Genomic DNA, 21,831 nt, shown 5'->3' with positions numbered 1-21,831 from the left:
TTTGACCCGCCAACAGCTAGCCGCTTGGAAATAAAACGTGACATTTCATCAAATGTCCGACTGTCATAACAAAATAAATCACACTGATGGCCACTTTAAGCTGGCAAACAGTTTGTTTGTTTTGAATTTCACCTAAAGCTACTCGAGGGCTATCTGTGCTAGCCGTCCCTAATTTAGCAGTGTAAGACTAGAGGAGGCAGCTAGTCATCACCACCCACCGCCAACTCTTGGGCTACTCTTTTACCAACGAATAGTGGGATTGACCGTCACATTATACACCCCACGGCTGGGAGGGCGAGCATGTTTAGCGCGACGCGAGCGCGAACCCGCGACCCTCGGATTACGAGTCGCACGCTTGCTACGCGTTTTGTGCCAGGCCCCTGGTGAAACAGAGACGTTATGATAAAAGAAACAAGGCTGTCGCGCGCAATTTAACCAACAGGAAAATTCTTCCTTCGTCATTGCTGCCCGTTTCTATGAAAGCATTAGGATTTCAAAACAATTACAGACTTATCCCTTGTCCTATTGACTCGTCTTGTAAAATTTAGCGGCCTAGAGGGTTACCGCTAGGGCAAGCTCATTTCTCTTCGTAGTTGAATTATGCGCTTTCGTAACTCGTTCTTAGGTGAAGTGTCGTGTCAAACGTACGTTTCAATATATTTTATTTGTGCGTTCTTGGACCAGTACAATACTTTCTCACAGCGTTCTTTTGTTTTTCATTTTCAGATCCTGTTGTTTTTCACCAACCGTTATGACTGCTTTTAAAAAGAAGAAAAGTGGCTTCAAGTGTCGTTGAAGAATGGGAGAAAAGTACTTCTTTTGGAAACCAGAAGTTACGTGTGATATGTACCGAAAGTGTTGCCGTTTTGAAATAAACATGTTACAGTCATGTCTCTTCTTTGCAAACAGATGTCATTTTATCCTCAGAAGAGTGAATCAACAAACACAGATATCACGTGTGAAACTGTTCACGTGACCCACACGTTCAACTCGGGCATATAAGAGACTGCAGAATAAAAGTTTATTTTTATTCTTGTAGTGTGATAATTTTGGTACATTCGTGTAATACAGTGTTTCACCGGTAAAATAATTATATAATTTATTAATATCAAATCAGTTAAACTTTGGAGTCAACCGTTTTCTCGATAATTTTTTAGATATGAAAGTTCGTCCATTTATATCAGTTTTTGGATGTTTTCTGATTTATCTTGGTCTTGGTACAACATTTCTGTTTGGAAACATCACTCCTTACCTGACATCATACCTCAGAAAAAGAGTTAACAATAACACGAGATACGAACAGACTGCCTGGATCATCTATGTATCCGACTGTTTAACTTCATTCTTCTTTTGTGGAGTTTGGCTAGCTGAACGGATTGGACATCGGTTTAGCATCCTGATTGGTACAGTTATTTACAGGTGAGGCGGGAATGTGAATTTAATGTTGGACATACACACCAAAACTGAGTGTAATTACACTTAGATAAAATAATTGTTTGTTTGTTTGTTTTGGAATTTCGCACAAAGCTACTCAAGGGCTATCTGTGCTAGCCGTCCCTAATTTAGCAGTGTAAGACTAGAGGGAAGGCAGCTAGTCACCACCACCGCCAACGTCTTGGGCTACACTTTTACCAACGAATAGTGGGATTGACCGTCATTATATAACGCCCCATGGCTGGGAGGCAGAGCATGTTTATGCGACTCAGGTGCGAACCCAAGACCCTCAGATTACAGCAACACACGCCTTAACGCGCTAGGCCATGACATTTAGATAAAATAATGCAAATCAAATTATTAAAGTTAAAATAAGTGGTTATATATACACTAACCAAGTTATGGATGTAATTTAATATTACCTATGTTTCTTTTCTAAAATCATTTCTGTCATATTAGGATTCGGGGTTCAATTCTCTTGGTGGACATTGCACAGATAGGTAGTTCTATCGGTCTTGTTTTAAAAAAACAACATAGAAACTTACACATTTCATAATCCCGTGAATTGTTCTAAGATACATCTGTATTTTAAATACATAAAGTAAGTAATCTTATAAGACAATGCGACACTCATTCACGTGGAAAGGTGCGGCAGAAGATTAGTTTTGATCAAGGTAATTAACAAATCATGTTATCGTGTTTTCATTAATACCTACCATTCATGGATCGTGAATCAGTTATAAGTGTATAATTATAATTATGTAAACTCATAAAATCTTCTACTGGTGATTGTTATTCTAAAGTTATTTCACGTTAGACAGCTGTCGCTGATTGTGGAGCCAATGTCACGTTGGTGAGTTTTCTGATGGTGTTACTCCAGGAGCTGACTTTGGTCTTTCTGGTGTTTTCTTTGTAGGTGAGAATGAATTAGATATTCACTTCCAACTCCATCTTTGTGTCAATGTTCCACTGTTTAACTTCTTGTTTCACAGAAGAAAGAAGTTAATCTCCAACTTACATGGGTTTTATCGCAGCTACTGTTTCACATACATTTTCATACTATAGCATCGCAATAGTGAGATATTTGGCACAGACCAGACTGCACTTGTTAGGAATATGGCCTGGTCATTCATGTGGATGTTAAAAACAAGTAAAAACATTCGTGATGACGAGTAACCCACTTGAAGTAAAATGTATCTCATGATGGCTTGTACGGATATTAATAATTTTACTAATAAAGAAGCAGAGAACAACGTTTCGACCTTCTTAAGTCATCTTCAGGTTCACAAAGAGAACAGAACTCAAACTAGATTTAATAGGATAGCGTTTTCAAATTAACGATAGAAGAATTTTAAAAATTCCAACGCTGCTGACTTTGATGAGTTCTGTATCGTACAGATCAAGAACTCAGTAAGACACACCTTATAGTAAAGTTTGGTAGAAAGTATATATAGTATCCATTTAGAATCCCGGATGTTTTGTTAACCTGAATATGACCTAAAATGGTCGAGACGTTGTTCGCTGCTTTTTTTATTAAAAGTGTTAATACCCATACCAGCCTGAGATACAGGAGTTAAGACAGCTTCCTTGGGTAGCTGCACTTTCCTTCTAGTTTAACGTACATTTTGTTGTGGTTATTTGAAGTTAAGCGTTTCTAGTGTTGTAAGTTCGCAGACATTCCGCTGTGCCACGTGGGTCTCAAGGTAAAACGACTGACCATACAGATAAAGTTGGTGTTTTTTTGTAATGTTGAATATTTTACAGTGAAATATATGTAAATTGAGCTGTGTTATCTTATGTCGAGAGTCCAATAAACATGGTATCAATTATCATGTTGTTTCAACATACTGAGTAAATGGAAAATCTTAACCACGCATAATTTGTTTCGTGAGAACTAGTTTTCAATGACAGAAGTCAAATGATTCAGAATGGAGTGTACAAGAGGCACAGATGTGCCCGGATCTTTTTCCGGGCTTCTGGATGGATACCAGATATACTTTCTTCCAAACTTGTATGTGGTGGATCTTTGTGAATAGTAAAACCCAATACATTATTACTAAGTTTCTTGATCTGTGCAGTACAGAACTCATCAAATTCAGCAGCGTTACAGTTTTTCGTATTTTAAGGGATTTTTAAACAATTATTCTATCGTTAATTTGAAAACGTTGTCCTATTTCTTGCATTTTGAGTTTTGTTCTCCATTCTTTATTATTCAAGAGATAGTGCACTATTTGGTCTGCTGTTACACCGTAGTGGTGTTATGCTTTCTTGGTCAGTATTTAGTTTTTAAGTTTTGTCCTGGCATCCTTGTTGTTGTGCACGATGTCCATGTTTTCAATCATGTTTTACACTGTTCTTTTTTTTCTGCAACCAGCAGCCAGAAATATTCACTTGCTCTGTTGCTGTTCTATTTGCAAATGGATCTGCATAATACATATTCTTGGTCAAGAGTGAGAACCTGGATGCAGTTCATTACGAATTCATGTGAGATGTTTTCTGGCAACATTCTGTACTTATTTCACAATTAAATTTTAGTTATGAAGTGTTGAATAGATGGTTCCCATTGTATCACCGAGGTCGATTTGGAACTCGCCACATTTCACTATTTTAAAGTTTAACTGATATAAAATAGTCATTGAAATAACACTAGACTTAAATTGTATGGTGGTGGGTCAGTATGAGGCGTGTAGAATCATGCGCAGTAAGATCTTGAATTATAGCTGAGAAATATTGTCACTGATAAAAGTAAGGAACCTAAAAAGCTGTAATAAACCTTCTATAATAATTAGAAAACTGTAGTTGCATTAATGGCAAAACTATACCTGAAATACTTTAAACATGTACCTATAATGATTAGAAAAAACTGTATCAGTAATAATTGGTATGCTGACTTATTTTGAGATTAAACTCAACACCCGAACTTTTGTATTTTCTTATCTTGAGATGAAAAAAAGAAACCACCATATTTAACGTTCTTAATCCACTGGTATATATCATATTCTCACAACTTAGTGATAAGTACCATCTACACCATGCTAATTCCTGAGATAACTACCATCAACATACGTCTTATTTCTGTACTGAACATCACTCACAATGTTTCCTCTTCTGATACGACATACCTCAAACAATATACAATATTCACACGACTCTATTCTGCTCTTTAATGGTTCACAATGGGACAGCAGTAAGACTATGGGCTTATAACACTAAGTTCTGAAGTTGAATTGCTTACGTTGGACACGGTAAGTAGTCCATTATGGGTTTGCTTTAAAACAAAATATATACTCATGTAGGTAGACACAGCAGATAACCCAATGTGGCACGTTTAAAACAGACAATCCATTTATAAAAATAATAAACACTACACCGACCAAAATAGTCCCTCTGTGTATTGTGGAAATAAAAATTAATTTAAATTTAGAATGATCAACTGTTAATCCAATAAAGTATTAAACAAAGTGATACTGGAAATAATAAATAAATTGTCTGATATAGCACATAAAAATAGACCAAAGGTTTTGATATATATACCAAAACGATTAGAATGTAATTTCTTTTCACGATAAATCATATAACATAAATTACTTTCAATATATTTTATTTATTTTCAGTCTCGGGATAATAGCGACGTACTGGACCATACAACACAGCCTCGGATACAATACCTTAGGAATGGTCGTTAATGTTGGGTTTATTGGTTGTTATGGTTTTCCGTTATCTGTGGCAATGCAGGTGTGTACAACCAGTTAGGTACTGTGTTTTAAGGTTTACTGAAAATAGTTGTGGTAGGATACAAATGTATCAAATAAAAGAAACAAAAAAACATAATATTTACCGAAGTCTTTTAGAAAGACGTTTCATGCTAAAAGCGAATATTTTTTTCTGGTTTGAAGGTTTTAATCAATATGTTGAGCATGCTTATGTAAATCGCATTTTCAACCTGAATGGCTCTTGACATGCGTGGCGATATAAATGTTTGTATGCATGGTTCACTTTGCCATATGTGGAACCTACAAACTAAGCTACATATTTTCATGGTGACCTGTGAAAATCTTGGTGTTTGGTTTGTACTGTGTTCATTCCGTTAGTGTTATTAGACTGGAATTGTGGCTAGAGGCAACCTAATGTTCAGTATTAGATGCCTTCAAAATCTATTACAAGCATTTGGGTATGGTGCTTTCCCAAATGTAGCCATGAAAGTACCCATGACAGTAACATTCTCTGACTTTTACCAATATATTCGTATCTTTAAAAGATTCTGTACTTTATTTGTGAACACCCCAAGGCACGTAGAATATCAGATTACAGTATTAATTTTTACAATTTCATAACCAATGTTATTATCGCTCTACTTTTTCAAATGTATACCATTAAATATCAAAGTAATTAACATTTTAATATTAAAATATTTTATGCATTAGAGGTTCAGATTTTACATGTTATAACCTTCACATAATTATCAAATTATTCTTAGAGGAACTTTATAGTTTATATGTTAATTTCACTATTGTACACTGCATGAAAAGTATGTGTACGACCCTTCTAATTTGTGGTTTCAGTCACATTCATCACTAACAGGTGCATAAAATCAACCATACAGCCATGCAATCTCCACAGACAAACATTTGCAGCAGAATGGATCGTACTGAAGAGCACAGTGACTTTAACGTGGTACTGTCATGGGATACCACCTTCCAACAAGTCAATTCGTCAAATTTCTGCCCTGCTAGAGATGCTCCGGTAAACTTTAAGTGCTGTTATTGTGAAGTGAAAATGTCTAGGAGGAACAACAGCTTAGCCACGAAGCGATAGGCCACACAAGCTCACAGAACGGGACCGACGAGGTGGTTAAGCGCGTAAAATCGTCTGTCCACAGTTACAACACTCACTACCGAGTACCAAACCGCCTCTGTAAGCAACGTCAGCACAAGAACTCTTCGTCTAGAGTTTCACGAAATGGATTTCCATGGTCGAGCAGCTACACATAAGCCTGAGATCATAATGCATTATGCCAAGCGTCAGCTGGAGATGTGTAAAGCACACTGTCATTGGACTCTGGAGCAGTGGAAATGCGTTTTCTTGAGTGACGGACCACGCTTCACGTTCTGGCAGTCTGACGGACGAATCTGGGTTTGACGAATGCCAGAAGAATGTTACCTGCCTGAATGTATCGTGCCAAGTGTGAAGTTTTGTGTAGTAGGAATAATGGTCAGGGGCTGTTTTTCATTGTTTGGGCTAGGCTCTTTAGTTCCAGTGAAGGGAAATATTAATGCTACAGTATACAATGGCATTCTAGAGAATCATGTGCTTCAACTTTGTGGCAAGTTTGGAGAAGGCCCTTTTGTGTTTCAGCATGACAATGCCCCATGCCCAAAACGAGGTCCATGAGATATGGTTTGTCAAGGGTGGTGTGGAAAAAACTGCTGCACGGAGACCTGACCTCAACCCCAATGAACACCTCTGTGATTAACTGGAACACTGACTGCGAGCCAGGCTTTCTCGCCCAATATCAGTGCCCAATCTAAATTAATGCTCTTGTAGCTGAACAGGAGCGAATTCCGCGGCCATGTTCCAAAACTTAGTGAAAACATTCCAACAAGAGTGGATGCTCTTATAACAGCAAAAAAGGGGACCAACTCCATCTTAGTGCTCATGGTTTGGAATGAGATGTTCAACAACTACTTGTTCAACGCTATGTATTAGAATTGCTGTTTGGCTTTGTTTAACACTACTTTGATACTGTAATTTGTGACGTTTAATCACTATTTGAAAGGTTAGGTAACTGTCTTTTCAAGAGCAAAAATATTCTTACATCTAGATCATAAATATGTGTATAAATTGGGAACTTGAAAATATAATAAAAAAAACCCATGAAAAGCAAACATGCAACCATAAGTGTGTCTTCTTATAGCAAGTTAAAATACATGATACAACATCAAATCCCATGCCCCAGGAAACAAAAGATATGTGTTATGTGTAAATAATATGTGCTTCACGAGACATTAGATCAACAATCGCATAGTACAAGTTTTACAGAATGAAACAATTATTCATGCTATCCCGTTCTAAGACAAACCGGTCAAGTTGCTTGTCAGACTATTGAAAGGCGTCATTGTTCTTGTTCTCAAGATAGATTAGAGGAGGCATGCAGAGAGGAGTAGCGTACTTTGGAATCTACAGTAGAGGTATTTGACACTGTCATAAGACAGAGAACATGACCAGACGTGGTGACATGGACTGTAACGACATTGTGAAGCTCAAAATCGTTTTAATGTAACGTACTCAATCATGTAGAGGAAGAAAAATAAGAAAGTAAGGTTTGTAAGTAAAACTATTGTAGTAACTTTTAAACCTGTAGGTTGAAAGAAATTAAAAGGGGAAAATTATTATACGTTTAAGAACCGTTCTATTAAATATTATTGTAATGTTGAATTTAGTGAATAGTATTTCTTAACTCCTTTTTAAAATGGTTGTATCTTTAGTTTGTGCTGTTTTGTAGTAACTGGAAATGGTAATAACACGAAAGATTAAAAAAGTGTTTATATACCAAGAAAAGGAAACTTGAATCTAAAGTTTTTTTAAGTAAGAACTTTGCCTTCTTGAGTTTAAAACGTTGTTTGTCGATATTAAGAATTAATACTCAAACTTTTATCGATTTTAGTGGTTCCCCAACAATAAGGGTCTCATGGCAGGAATAGTGTCTTCAGGGATGGCCTTCACTCAGTTGTAATGAATAACTTACATACATATTTTATGAACCCTAATAACCTCCAACCTGATGCTGATGGGTAAGTGTTGCATAAGTAAGAATGATCTCATGGCGGAAATAATGTCTTAACGTAAACCCAGAATAGATACATTAATAAAGACCCAATGATAATACTTCCATTTATACACTAGTAAAGATATTCGTGATGACGACGATTTGAAGTACATTCTCAGGACCGCCAATACAGCACTTAACAACGTTTCAACCTAACTTAAGTTTGTTTGTTTGTTTTTTTAATTTCACACAAAGCCTCACGAGGGCTATCTGTGCTTCTAACTTAAGGTCGAAATGTTGTTCTCTGCTTTATTGATAAAAAATTAACACCTATAGCGGTCCTGAAATACATTGGTAAAGATAGAATTAGAAAATAAATTAAAGCCAATAATGATATAATCATCTAACAATGATATAAATTGGATAAAATAACGAAATCAACCATCTAATAATGTATTCAATAATCAAGCCAACCATCGATACATTAATAAAGCGAATAATGAATTGATTAATATTGTATACATTAACAGTTAATTACAGATGTACCTTTGATAGTAACCATTTTTACATCAACAGAGACAATCATGGATACATTAATAACAAGAAATCCTGTATTCTATGAAGTCGAATATTGGTACTTTAGTTGTTCAGCATAAAACTAAAGAATAGGCCATCTGTGTTTTGCGCAGCACAAATATCGAACCCTGGATTTTAGCGATATAAGTTTTTCAGACATACAACTAAGCCACTTTTGGCGCTATCCTTTGTTATATTAATAAAACATTACGGGATCATTAATAAAGAGAATCATAGAAACACTAATAAAGCTCATAACAGATTATCGTCAGCCATGGATACTTTAATCAAACCAATTATAACTATTTATGCATCAATACATAATGATGTATCCATACATAATGCTTGGGTACATGAAAGCAAAACATAGACGATTGCATTAATAAAAGAAGGAATGAAGCTAACCACTGACAAAGTAATAAATTCAGCAATAATCAGTATTGAGACGAACCATGGATACATTCACAACGCCAACATCTTGCACAACAACAAACCGTATGTTTTTATCTTCACTTTAAGCTCGTGAGCTATCTACATCAGGTACCCTTTATTTGGTACCCCTAAAAGCTCATCTGTAAGCTTACATATGTGGTTGACAAAGCATTGCGCATCGTAGGTTTATTTACAAAACTGTGTGAAGATAATACCGTGAGTATTTCACTAACTGGTGGTTGTTATATTGTTGCTTCTTATATTGTTGCATAACGTTGATAAAACTTTCTCAGTTTTCCTCGTTCTTCTCTTGAGTTACATCATAGTGTCTCATTTGCGGTTACTTTCAAAATCCATGTTTAATTAAGCATAATGAATAACAAATAATATTAGTGAAGTAACAGCTAACGTAGTAGATTATAATACCTGTTATTAGAAGATCACCAATTTGAGTAACTGTAGAGAGTTCTATTTGGTGCTACTACCAAATTAACCAGAATGGTTTTAACTTTCTATATGTTGTTTTAGTTATTTCTCCGATTCTGGGATTTTGGATCGTGTCCCTTTCTTATTTATAATCATGAGGAGGTACAAGGTGGTATTTTACTTATTGGATTACTACTGTACCAGGAACCTCCTCCAGATATGCCCGAGGTAAGTGGATTTGTCCAAATATTGCATTTATAATGCTAATATACGAGATAATGTAAATTTAAAGAGGAACTAGTTTTTGTTTTCAACGTAGGATATTATAATATTGTTTCAAAGAAATTCTACCATGATATCTATTCTTCTTCATGATATTCGTGGATTTCATTTCAGGGGATATTCTTCTTGTTTAGGTTACTTCCTATGGAATTTCAATGTATATACCAATATGTTTTTGAAAATAAAACGATAAACATGCCAGTTTATGGCCACTGAAATGCCACAAACTTCGATAAGTTCTTAAAGTAGATTAGTCCTTTAGCTGGTCAGTAATGATCATGTGTGATGAAGAACCTTTATTGAGTTTATCCTCTGCCTGATACCATTATTCCTTGTCATAATCTTATGGTGGGGTCATTGGATACCATATCATAAACTTGTAACTTTGTAAATTCTGTAAGACCCTACATTAAATACTCTACCACTGCAGCTCACACAAGTGATTCTAATTGAACATTTTTGTCTTTCATATCAAGCATTTTGTGAGACAAATGTTTGAGTAAAATGTCACCTTTATTAATCTGTAAGAGCATGAATTTTATAATTCATAATAATAATTTATAATTGTTAAAATACTTTACTGGTTATGGGCGCTATTTATTGTAACATCTAAGTCTGAAAATTATATAACCCTTAAGTTGTCAGGACTTTCCATAGGGGTAAATTCTCACTGAGATCTTGGACCTACAACACCTTAAACTTTATCACGAGAATAATCAATGAATCTTCTTGGTAGAAGGAGCAAGGTGTCAGTAATATCAAATCAAACTCTGTATATCTCCATTCCCAACCTTTCATCACCCTCCATTCTATGTCTAATTCAGATGTTTCAAATTCCAAGCGATGCAAAAATTACAAAACTTCCTGTTACGTATTCGTTGCATGTGACAGGTTTGCTTGTATATCAGATGTTAATGTTATGTTCGCCAACTGGCAGTTAAAGGCTTTCACTCGTATTCTTTCAGTGTAAATATATAGTGTGTTGTTGTTGGGCATAGTATTCTTGTGCATTAGTTTATGTGATTTCTTAGCGATAAATGAACAGCATGCGCTCCACTAGTTTTCTAACTTATATATCCGAAAATAGTTTAACATATTTACAACAAATTATTTACACTATAGTGATTATACGGATATCTTAAACTATATTCTTCTAGTTAACAAAAGTGCACTTAGACATACTCAATTACATTAAAACTTCAATTGACAAGTTGAACTACTTTTCAATCCCACTATTCGTTGGTTAAAGTAGCCCAAAGTTGGCGGTGGGTGGTGATGACTAGCTGCCTTCCCTCTAGTCTTACACTGCAAAATTAGGGACAGCTAGCACAGAGAGCCCTCAGTAGCTTTGTGCGAAATTCAAAACAAAAACAATCAATCATGTGAAAAGTTAGGACACCGATGAAATCCTGTGTATTTTCTAACATTTTTGGATAGGTAGATATTTAATCTCAATTTCAACAATACCGAGAGATTATAGGAATACAACTAAACAATTAAAACTGAAGAAAAGACTTTTCAAGATCTTCTGTAAATGAAATTCTACAAAAATGCATATTCTAACTGGGAAAAATTTAGGACACTCTGCCCCCTAATAGCTAGTGTTACCCACTTTGGCTGAAATAACTGTAGTGAGACGCTTCTTGTAGCCATCTACCCATCTGTGTCATCGGTCTGAAGAAAGTTTGCCCCACTCCTCAATGCAGAATTCTTTCAGGTGTGAGATGTTTGAGGTTTTGCCTGTACAGCCCGTTTCAAATCACCCAATAGCATCTCAATGGGATTAAGATCTGGACTTGTTGACTATTTTCCGGACAGTGGAATGGCTGATTTCAAAATCTTTTGGGATATATTAAATCCCTTATCAGACTCATAAGCTGCTACAAGTTTCTTTCTGAAGGCTTCAGACAGCTCTTTTGCTCTAATTTTGAATTTACTAACAACAAAGAAAACAGGACAAAAAGACAAGACAAGAAATATAAACAAGCGTAAAAACATGAATATATACAGACGTAAATATGAATAAATGGAAAAAAACAATATACAAACAATAATTAACAAGTGGGAAAAAACAATAAATATATTCAAGATTAATGTGAACAAAAGAAAACAGTAAATATACACAAAATTTATATATACAAAAACACAAGAAACGAGAGTGGAGGCAGGGCAGATCAGAAGTCGATCTCCACCCGACCCTGCACCAAAGTACAAAGGGCGAGACGTCCGGCCGACAGAGATGGTAAAACGACCCGGAATCCAGGCGCTGGTAGTCCGCTACAACGAGATCTGTCGGTCCGCCATGAGGCAAGGCAGCTAATTTGTCCTGCTTGCTCCACAAGTCCAGGCGGCGGGCCCACGAAAGCCATGCCAGCTTGCCAGCAAGGAGGCACAGGCATCCTTGAGACCCGCCCACCAAGACCCATTGACAGACTTGACAGAACAGAGCCCCAAATAAGGGGCAAGCAAAGCGTCTCAACCCGATCCTCGTCAAGGAGGGAGACGTTGAGCCTCCACACACCGGGCCCCGAAAAACGGGGACATATTCTCGAAATGTGGCGAGATAGTCAGACACTTAACACGAGACATCTTCAACCCGATGAACAGCAGCCCCATCGAGGCTCTGCCGAAGACTAGGTGTCACATAGAACATGTCAAGGCGACAAGAAATGCCCTGAGAAGTCCAGGTAGCCACAAAAGCAGACCCATGCAGTGCACGACATCGAAAAGGCGAAATCCGAAATCAACGCATGCATAGACCGCGTACCGATCACTAGCAAGAGGATCACCCCAATCTTGTCGAGGGAGGAACCTGTCCAACCACAAAAAAGACTTCCCGCTCTTCAGTCCGGACAAGTGCATAGACATTGACAAGCCGAATCTTACGACTCCTTGTGACAATATCAACGAACACCACCCGCCCTTCAGCATCGCTATGCGACGCGAGGATAGTCCCAGTAAAACGCGGGTGGAAGAGGATCCCCACCGCACGCGAACGTGTCGCGACAAACGACCAAAAGCACACACAGGGTAGTGAGAAGTCAGTGAAAATGGTCCCTCCGAGAGACAAAATGGGTCTCCTGAAGAAAGATAACGTTAACCACAAAGGGGTTCAAGTGGAAGAATGCGTAGAATTGAATATCAACGCTTCGCATTCCTCGGATGTTCAGCGAGAGGGGAGAACTCAGTGACGCTGCTGCTTTGACAAAGTTGACGGAGGCAGGGGCCATACAGACTTTGGAGCTACCCAATCCCACCCATCCTCGCAGCGGCAACCGACATCCGACCACCAGGGACAAGCCTCAGCCCAGGAAGAATGGGAAGTCCAAGATACTTACAAACGAGCTGAGTGACGGCAGCTCGTCCATCGGGGTCTCTGCGCCTCGCGGTAGGGTGCCGGAACAACCATCATCCCCAGAGCCAGTGCCGATGGTCCCTCAGAACTCCCAGCCACAGCATCACCAGCAGGGGATGCCTGACTCCACGTACTCCCCGACCACCCCACTGACCCATCTTCAACAGGGGTCAGGGACCCTTCCAGGGGGACACACCCCCACTAAAGGGGCAGGACCCTCTACACAGAGACCCTCCCAACACTGACAGGTGTGGCGGGATAGCTAACGCCCAAACAGCCCCAACCCCACCACCCCGACAGGAGTTCTGAGCCCCGGCGATAGGGGACGCTCCGGGGCACTAGGACATTTTAGAACACCTACAGGGGCCCCATCCAAGCCAGGGGCGAAGACTCCTCAGAGGCCCCTCACCTGAACAGCACCCGAAGCGCCACCATCCACCTCAGAGGACGCAGCCTCCACTTCCTGGGCGGGCGAGACACCCCCTCAGAAGACCGAGGCTCTCTCTCCCCAGACACAGTAGGTGCCGTGACGGAAGCCCCTCGGGGACACCTCCCTCGGCCGCCGCAGACAACGCCCGAGGACGAACTGACGCCCCGCCTTCTTCACCCAAGATTTTGGGCCGTGTTATCGTCGGTGGCCCAAGGCGACATACGTCGCCACACGCCGCGTGCAACGCTGGGGCGTGTGGCCAAATACGACTCGTGATAGTACACGCGTCATCAACATGTCCATACGCCAGACATATCCCGCACCGCGGGTCTGGCACTCTTAACACAGCGGCGACACAGTCGACGCATACCCGGTAATTGCACATCACGCGGAACCCGTTCACAACAATAAAATCGGGACCGTATAAACTTGCTTTTATACTAGGATATTCCTATCGATATTTACAATTAATGTTATGTTTCACTTACCTTGTTTCCATACTAGCAACATTCGGACACGGTTAGGGTATTTCATGTGGCACTCTGCTTGTGAAAGTGGGTTTTCTCTGGGCACTTCGGTTCCCACCCACAGCTAAATTACGGACATAGGACTTCTGTCCCGCCTCCCTGGAAAGGGCCCATAATCCATCCACGATTTTAATGACCTAAAACTCCATTCCAAATTACAGTATCTTAAACATAATCTCATGTCCATTCAATCAACGAAGCAAGATATCATAAGCAAATTTCAGGAACTTTATGCTTCTCCAGGTCCTTGGTGTCTGCTTCCTCTCCGGGTATCTCCCAGCTCCAACAGAAACTAGATTTAAAGACTTTTTCACATCAATCATCGTACTTCACCCACGTCGACCAAATAAATTCACGAAGGGGGGTTCAAGAGGGACAGCAATTCTTGACTACTCCCGTTGGAAGGAGTTCTCTCATTTCTTAAGCCGAACCCCTGTGACGATTTTTGTTTGTTTGTATAAGTTATATCAAACTCTGTATTAACAACTTAGGACTTTTAACCTCACGTTTTCTCGTGAGACTCAACATCTAACACATTTATATGAACCATGAATTCTGTCTACTCCCTGAAGTCTAGAAATATCTGTTTTGAAATATTATAGATAGTAAGCCTTTCTCTTTACTACTTGTTGCAGGAAATATTCTCTAAAGCGGTAGGCACAGAAACAACTGCAAAGAATTTCATACCTATAAATATATAATTACTTAAATTATAGAGTTAACTTTTGTGTCAAGATCTAAATAAGACCAAAACCCTCATAGGGTTTTAAATACAATTGTTACTTTTCTAAATGTTTTTAACTACAGTAACTACCAAGTATCTTAATCTATTTCACAGCATAACAATTGTTTTGGTTTTATCGCAACACGTTTGTTCCAGCTGCTCTGATGAGTCCTGGTATTTGTAGCGAGGCGTAGTCAGTACTTGATATGATAGATATAATGTCGTTTACATAGATATATATTCTTTACTTTCTATGATATGTTTTAACCTGTTAAATGTCAGTACTGTATAAATGATGAAATGTCATGGCTCTTTTAGTATAAACCAAATCATTAACATATTAAACTTTACATATATTTTATAGTTAATTAAAATCACAATAAATCAGTGTTATAGTTAACAACATCAACTCGCACTTGAGTATATCATACACAATGTAGAAGTTACTGTAATCAAAAGTAAGAATTTTATATAGGAAATTGAAAAATGTTGTTACAGAAAGTATATTGTGCAAATGTGGTGAATGAAGAATTACTAAAAACCTGAAATTTATTAGAATTCAGTATTTCTCGAGTATGCATCAAAATACAAAAGTATTGGGTTATTAAACTAAATATTGACTATTTTTGAAGTTAGAAAATTTATTTTATCTTTAAAGGAGACAGAAGTTGACAAATGTTCTGCATTAGCACAAACAGAGTTGGATTGTGAACACAAGACCCGTACATTAACCTTTCAGGAAGATTCTCCTGTTATGTCAGAAGGAAATTCAACCAATCAGAAGTAGAAAAATCACAAATACCAATACTAAGAGAATTTGTTGTTGTACCAAAGAAGCTTTGAAGATGAGAGAATTTTATATTTTATTAATAACGTGCATTGGGTCACTTCATTCAGGAACGTTTATCTGTAATTTTTTAAAAGTATGTGATATGCTTTTCTTTATCTTATTGTTTTCAGTGAAAATATTCTGATTTAGTTTCTAAATTAATTTAAAATTATAAGAAATTGAAAGAATTTACCATTTGATGTTTAAAATATAGTATGCTTACGAATCCTTCATTGCCAGTGCCAAACACATAACAATTTTCCATATATTTACGAACCATTATTTCCAGAATGTGGGACAATCCGTCCGTCATCTTTATTCGAAAAATGAAGTAGATCAGTATTAATTTGCTAGGATTATGTGCTGTTATTTAAAATGTGAAACAGTACTATCTTACAAGCTTTAAAATATGAAACAATTCTGTCTCACAAGTTTTAAAAGTGAAGTTCAGAAACATAAAATACAAATGTAAGTTATCTTGAAGCTTAACACAGTACAAAATAATACAGAAATAAAATTTTACATTTTGTTGTGAAAATTATTTACGTTATTTATGTTATTTGTCTTTTCAAATAATTAATGGATCTCCCACCTCATCACCTTCAATAATATATCCTTCAAATCCTCACGGAACTATTGGTAGACGCCCTTTAAAGATGAAATGAGTATTATGTCTGTTGAAGCAAGTACACACAGTCTGGAACTGGGAGGAATTATAACTGAAAAGAATTTTTTAACATTCCAGAATGAAATTTATGTTTCAACTCTCTGGCCAAGAGAATCAACTGTTCAAATACACTTGGAACAGTGAAATGTTTGAGTTGATGGGTTTATCATTTTACCCTTGAATCACTCTGCCAAACATTCGATTTATGGGTTCGATATCTAAATAACCAGTAGTATGTGTGTGTGTTTGTTTCTGTGTGTTTTCTTATAGCAAAGCCACATTGGACTATCTGCTGAGTCCACCGAGAGTTATATCCAGTAGAGTAAATTGTTTTTACCTGACAAAGAAATACTAGATAATTTACATCCAGACATGTAAATGTCGACAAGACTATTATGATAATTATCTGAACATTGTTAAACTGTGTTGAATTTGTATGAGTATTTTATTAACTATAACGAACTTTTGTTATTAAAATATGAATCATTAAGTCAAATATTGTTGTATTTATAAGTATGTGTAAAGATATTAAAATTAACAAAATAGTAACGTTTCGTTCTTCAGAGATAGTGGTAAATATGCTGTGTGTGGGGAAATCTGAAATTTGTACGAATTACAGTAAGGTTGGTGAGAGGGATCATACACTTAAATTACATTATCGTATTTTTAGATATATGGACAAACATTTATAGATGATGACGCATTTCTAACCACAACTGGTTCTGTATCTGGATGTGTTCACGTTGTTCTTAGGGTACTTATGGGCCTAATTCAGGACAAAATATCTTTCAAGGTAAGTAAAAGAAATATTTTTATGTATATTTAAAAGTTAATATCAATATTTGTTTGAACTATAATTTTCCTTTGCAATTTTGAGAAAAATAACAGCAACATAACACAGTGCAGAGTTTTCAAAGGTTAAAAGTAATCTCAGTAATATTTTCCAAACTTATTTCAGTTGAAAGTAACTATCAAAAGAAGAGCTATAAGCTAACGAAATAGTAAGAGTTGATGACCTCTACACTTGTGTTTTCTACAAGCAGTTGTTACCTATTCTAGTGTAATCATAATGATTACTATGTGTAAATAATCTATCAAAGAATAAGTAAAAATTATTTATCCATAGTAGTGTATTATGGTTGAAGACGTGTTAGTCTAAAGCTGAGAATATTTCCCCTATGATTCAGTCATTATTTCATCAAGATTGAAAAATAATAGAGAAAGTATTACATATTAATTTTGTGTGTAAAATGTACATGGCCTACAGCAGTTAATAATCAAAATATCTTTACAGTATAAAAGCTTTATCAATTAACTATGAAGAAAGCATAAAGAAACTCTGATTATTGTTAAAATAATTTCATACCTCAAGAAATGTTTATTTTGTTATAATTATTTTTAATTTTACATTATAATAGTAAATCCCAATTTCATCACTTTCGTAAACACTGACATAGTGATTGTTGTGCATCACCCTATAATGCATTTGATATGGAGGACCTTCGAAACAACGTTACAACAGTATATTTCACCTTCTCTGGAATCCAAACATCCACCAACATTTCTTCTATGTGGGAGTGCTACCTTTATGGTCATTTGGCTCCTTAATATGACTTTGGTCAATGGAATGTCAATTTTGAACATCATTACTGCCCGTTTAGGTACAGTTGGTCTGATATAGTGCCAAAACTAATAATGCTATATTGTACCAGTATGACAGTGAAGAACGTCCTATTATAGAGCTTCAAGATAGTTGGTGTTGGCAGGTTCTAAAACATCCTCTCTTTAAGTGGGTAATCAAACTAAATGATAAACCCATAACATGTAAATGATAACATTCACCATCTCATACAGTTTACTTATCTCATTATCTGATTTTTCGTTCATTATCAGATGGGAGTCTTAGCCAACTGTGGCACCACTCTTTCTTGAATTAGTTTAAAATAAACGGCATTAAAAACAATAAATTTAAGAAGAATTGGTGCTAATCAAACTATTTCCAAAGGGGGTTCACAATAAACTTCATAATAAAGGTTTGTTCTTTCATTGAGGCCTTTTTTTCGCTCATGATTAACCGGAAATATCTCTTAAACGTGGTACCTGATGGTTAGAGCGCTTGCTTCACAATCTAATATACACGAGTTCGAATGATTTCCTCTATTTTTTTTCAACTGGGGTCGTTATAATGTAATATTTAATTTCTTCATTCGTTGCCTTTATGTAGTTTATCACTGCTAAATTGGAGAAAGCCGGGAGAAATAGCTCTCGAATAGAATTTTGCAAATTTCAAAATAAACCAAATTTATAATAGAAGAGTGAATTGGAACAGATCTCTTTATAAAGCTGTCTTGAAATTTGTTGCTTAATTTTTATCTTTAAGTTATTTAGGTAATTAACATATTTTACCATACTTAGAACTAGAAACAAACGTTTATAATTGTGTCGCTTTCATACGAAACAATGTCATTCGATTTTAACTTTTCTTAAGATAAAAATGTTTTTAATTTGTAATACAATACACAGTGATCAACTACAATCTCGGAATGTTTTCAAATTAAATCTAATTTTAGTCATTGTATATTGTATATTTCTTTTCTAGTCTTGAAATACTTAAATTCAATTTGAACTTATGTCTTACGTAAAACTGTTTTATATATACTGAATTAATATGCAGCCAACAAGCGTGATTTTTATGGGACTGAAAACAATATTGCTGTTTACGCTGGTAGCGACATCTCACGGTGGACAAGTGATGTTCATAATATGGATTTGTGCCCTATATGCTACGTTTCCTGTTGAGTTTGTGTGCATTCCTGCCGCTGTTGTTGAAGTGTTTGGCAAAAAACACACAACTATGATTTATGGAATGATCTACTTTATAGCAGTAAGTAACTAAAATGATATGTGTATCTTCACCTGACTGACAATCTGCAAGATATTTATGTATTCTTTAGTATCGTCGAAATTATCGTTGAAGCAACGAGCACCAATATCGTCATTTCTTTGTGATTAAAAAATGAAAGGAGAACATTAAATATTAAATATATGAAGTATTCATACACCATGTTTAATTTTCTGTTTGTTTTATCAATTAAAATTCTTTATCTCACCTACGTAGTAACTCTCAAACCATGATAGTTAGTTTAGCCTTTTTTCATAGACACTTAACTGCTGAATGTCGATATAACTTGTTTGATATGTTAATCTATACATTTATCTTCACTCAAACGTCTACCTTCTAAGCGACTGTACATTTCCTTCTATGTATTACTTCAGCCCAGTGATATTTTATATAATAATCATCTAACTGCTGAGTGACTATATAAATATATATATATTCTTCAATCTGATACTTCATCTTGTTGATATCATTAAATATCTATCTAACTGCTAAGTGACTATATATACATTCTTTAGCTGATGCTTCATTCTTCTCGAAAATATAATTTTTCTCTCAAACTTCTCCCACTTAGCGACAGCATATTTTCTTAAGCTACACATGAGATTACTGATAAACATTTTTTGATATACATCTAGATGCATAGTTATCATGTGTCTTCATGTAGGTACTTCTGTTATCATCTGGCCTATAGTGTTTCAAAAAATTATTCACACTTCGGATGGTTTGGAACATTTTGTTTGTTTGGGAGTATTTCATTTATTGGTAAGTTATGAGAGTTTGTATAGAATAAAATAAAATGTATCCTGTTTCATCTTTACTGTATTGTAAAATATGTTCAATTATTTACATCGCTACTTCTACCCCGGCATGGCCGAGCGCGTAAGGCGTGCGACTCATAATCCGAGGGTCGCGGGTTCGCGCTTGCGTCGCGCCAAATACTCGCTTTCAGCCGTGGGGTGTATAATGTGACGGTCAATCCCACTATTCGTTGGTAAAAGAGTAGCCCAAGAGTTGGCGGTGGGTGGTGATGACTAGCTGCCTTCCCTCTGGTCTTACACTGCTAAATTATGGACGGCTAGCACAGATAGCCCTCGAGTAGATTTGTGCGAAATTCCAAAACAAACGCTACTTCTAGCCTAATAAATGTACTTACACATTAATTTTAAATAAATTACAATTTAACAGCAGTAAATGTAAAGTTAAAATAACTAAGTAAATTTATTTTTCGATCAATTACAACGTATCTCATATCTAAAAGCCATCATTAAAACACTGTTAAATCACAGATTCTCTGAACTAAAAGTTTCATAACTACTAGATTCGGTATTGAACTCACATAATACACCTAAAATAAAGGCGTTTTACCGACTTTAAATTCTCTTACGTGGTTTTGCAAAATTTTTGGGGGAATAACATACATTCCTTATTCTTAAAACATATAAATTACGTGCGTTTAGTTTCAGTGCTACTTGAACCTTTCTTTCAAAGAGAAAATTGACTTTGAAACCTTACTCATTGTACACTTTCGTAAATTGTAACTCTACGTTACATGACGTTCAACAATACTACAACTAACGTAAAATCATTGTACTTTACAATAAGCACGATTGCTGTGCACAGATTCAAATATTTCACATTGTACTTTACTCTAGGCCTATGTTGACGTCAACGGTAACAAACTGTAGTTTGCTCTGCTGACTAACAAACTATAATATTAACATATAATAGTATGTTCGTACAGTATGTATAGATTGTAGTCCCTACTGTTCAGTAAGAAAATTAAATGTTAGTAGTATGGTAATAGACACTTGTTAAAAGCAAGAAGATTGGTAAGAATAATTTGTAAATGAAACATAATGGATCTGTGTTTGTTTAATAATTACAAATAGTATTTATATAATTCAAAATTGCACTGATTACTTTGGTAAGAAACTATTTATGACCCACTCGACCTAAAGCTTTAGACGTTATATATATCATTGTATACATAATAACGAAAGAAATATATTCTAGTAGACTATCACTCTTACAGTTTTTTTCTTTTGTTTGAAAACTAACAGACAAGTGTTCCTCTTCCGTTCTGCTCTGATATGCTTTCCTATCTAATAGGATAATGTAGAAATATAATATTTTTGCCTATAAATTGCATGTTTATAAATTCTTTAATTCAGACCTAAAACATGCGTGATCTCATTGCACAATTTATTTTTTTGTTTTTTAAATACTTTACCTATTTTGTTATTTATACAGGTTTTCTTGCGTCATTAGTATATTCTGAAAAGTAGCACACTACGATAAAAGTCAACTGTTCAGAATGAAAAGAAATAAACAAGTCTTGTATGGGAATGTTGACTGGCGGGTGAACCAATCATCGTTCTTATTATTTCACGTTTTACATTCCTTACTTTTATTGAGTATAGAAATAAAGAACATCAACTCTTGTGTCCTACTTTCCCTTCACAGTATATTTGAGAGTCGTCC

General features: G+C 36.1%; 1 protein-coding gene and 1 long non-coding RNA gene across 2 annotated transcripts; both read left to right on the top strand.

Moving 5' to 3' along the window:
- Nucleotides 1-968: 968 nt before the first annotated feature.
- LOC143227564 (uncharacterized) lies at nt 969-6,249 on the top strand. The gene is made up of 3 exons (XM_076458993.1): nt 969-1,419; nt 5,049-5,169; nt 6,016-6,249. The coding sequence occupies exons 1-3, from the start codon at nt 1,160-1,162 to the stop codon at nt 6,247-6,249; spliced, it is 615 nt and encodes a 204-aa protein (XP_076315108.1). The 5' UTR covers nt 969-1,159.
- Nucleotides 6,250-17,045: 10,796 nt separating this feature from the next.
- LOC143226855 (uncharacterized) lies at nt 17,046-21,640 on the top strand. Its single transcript, XR_013014784.1, has 3 exons — nt 17,046-17,241; nt 19,123-19,332; nt 21,601-21,640. It is a non-coding gene; the product is annotated as an uncharacterized LOC143226855 (long non-coding RNA).
- Nucleotides 21,641-21,831: the final 191 nt, after the last annotated feature.

This window comes from Tachypleus tridentatus, chromosome 9 (assembly GCF_004210375.1).
Source record: "Tachypleus tridentatus isolate NWPU-2018 chromosome 9, ASM421037v1, whole genome shotgun sequence".
Classification (NCBI taxonomy): Eukaryota; Metazoa; Arthropoda; class Merostomata; order Xiphosura; family Limulidae; genus Tachypleus; species Tachypleus tridentatus.
Note: the sequence above shows the minus strand (reverse complement) of the source record. Positions and strands in the feature narration are given on the sequence as shown.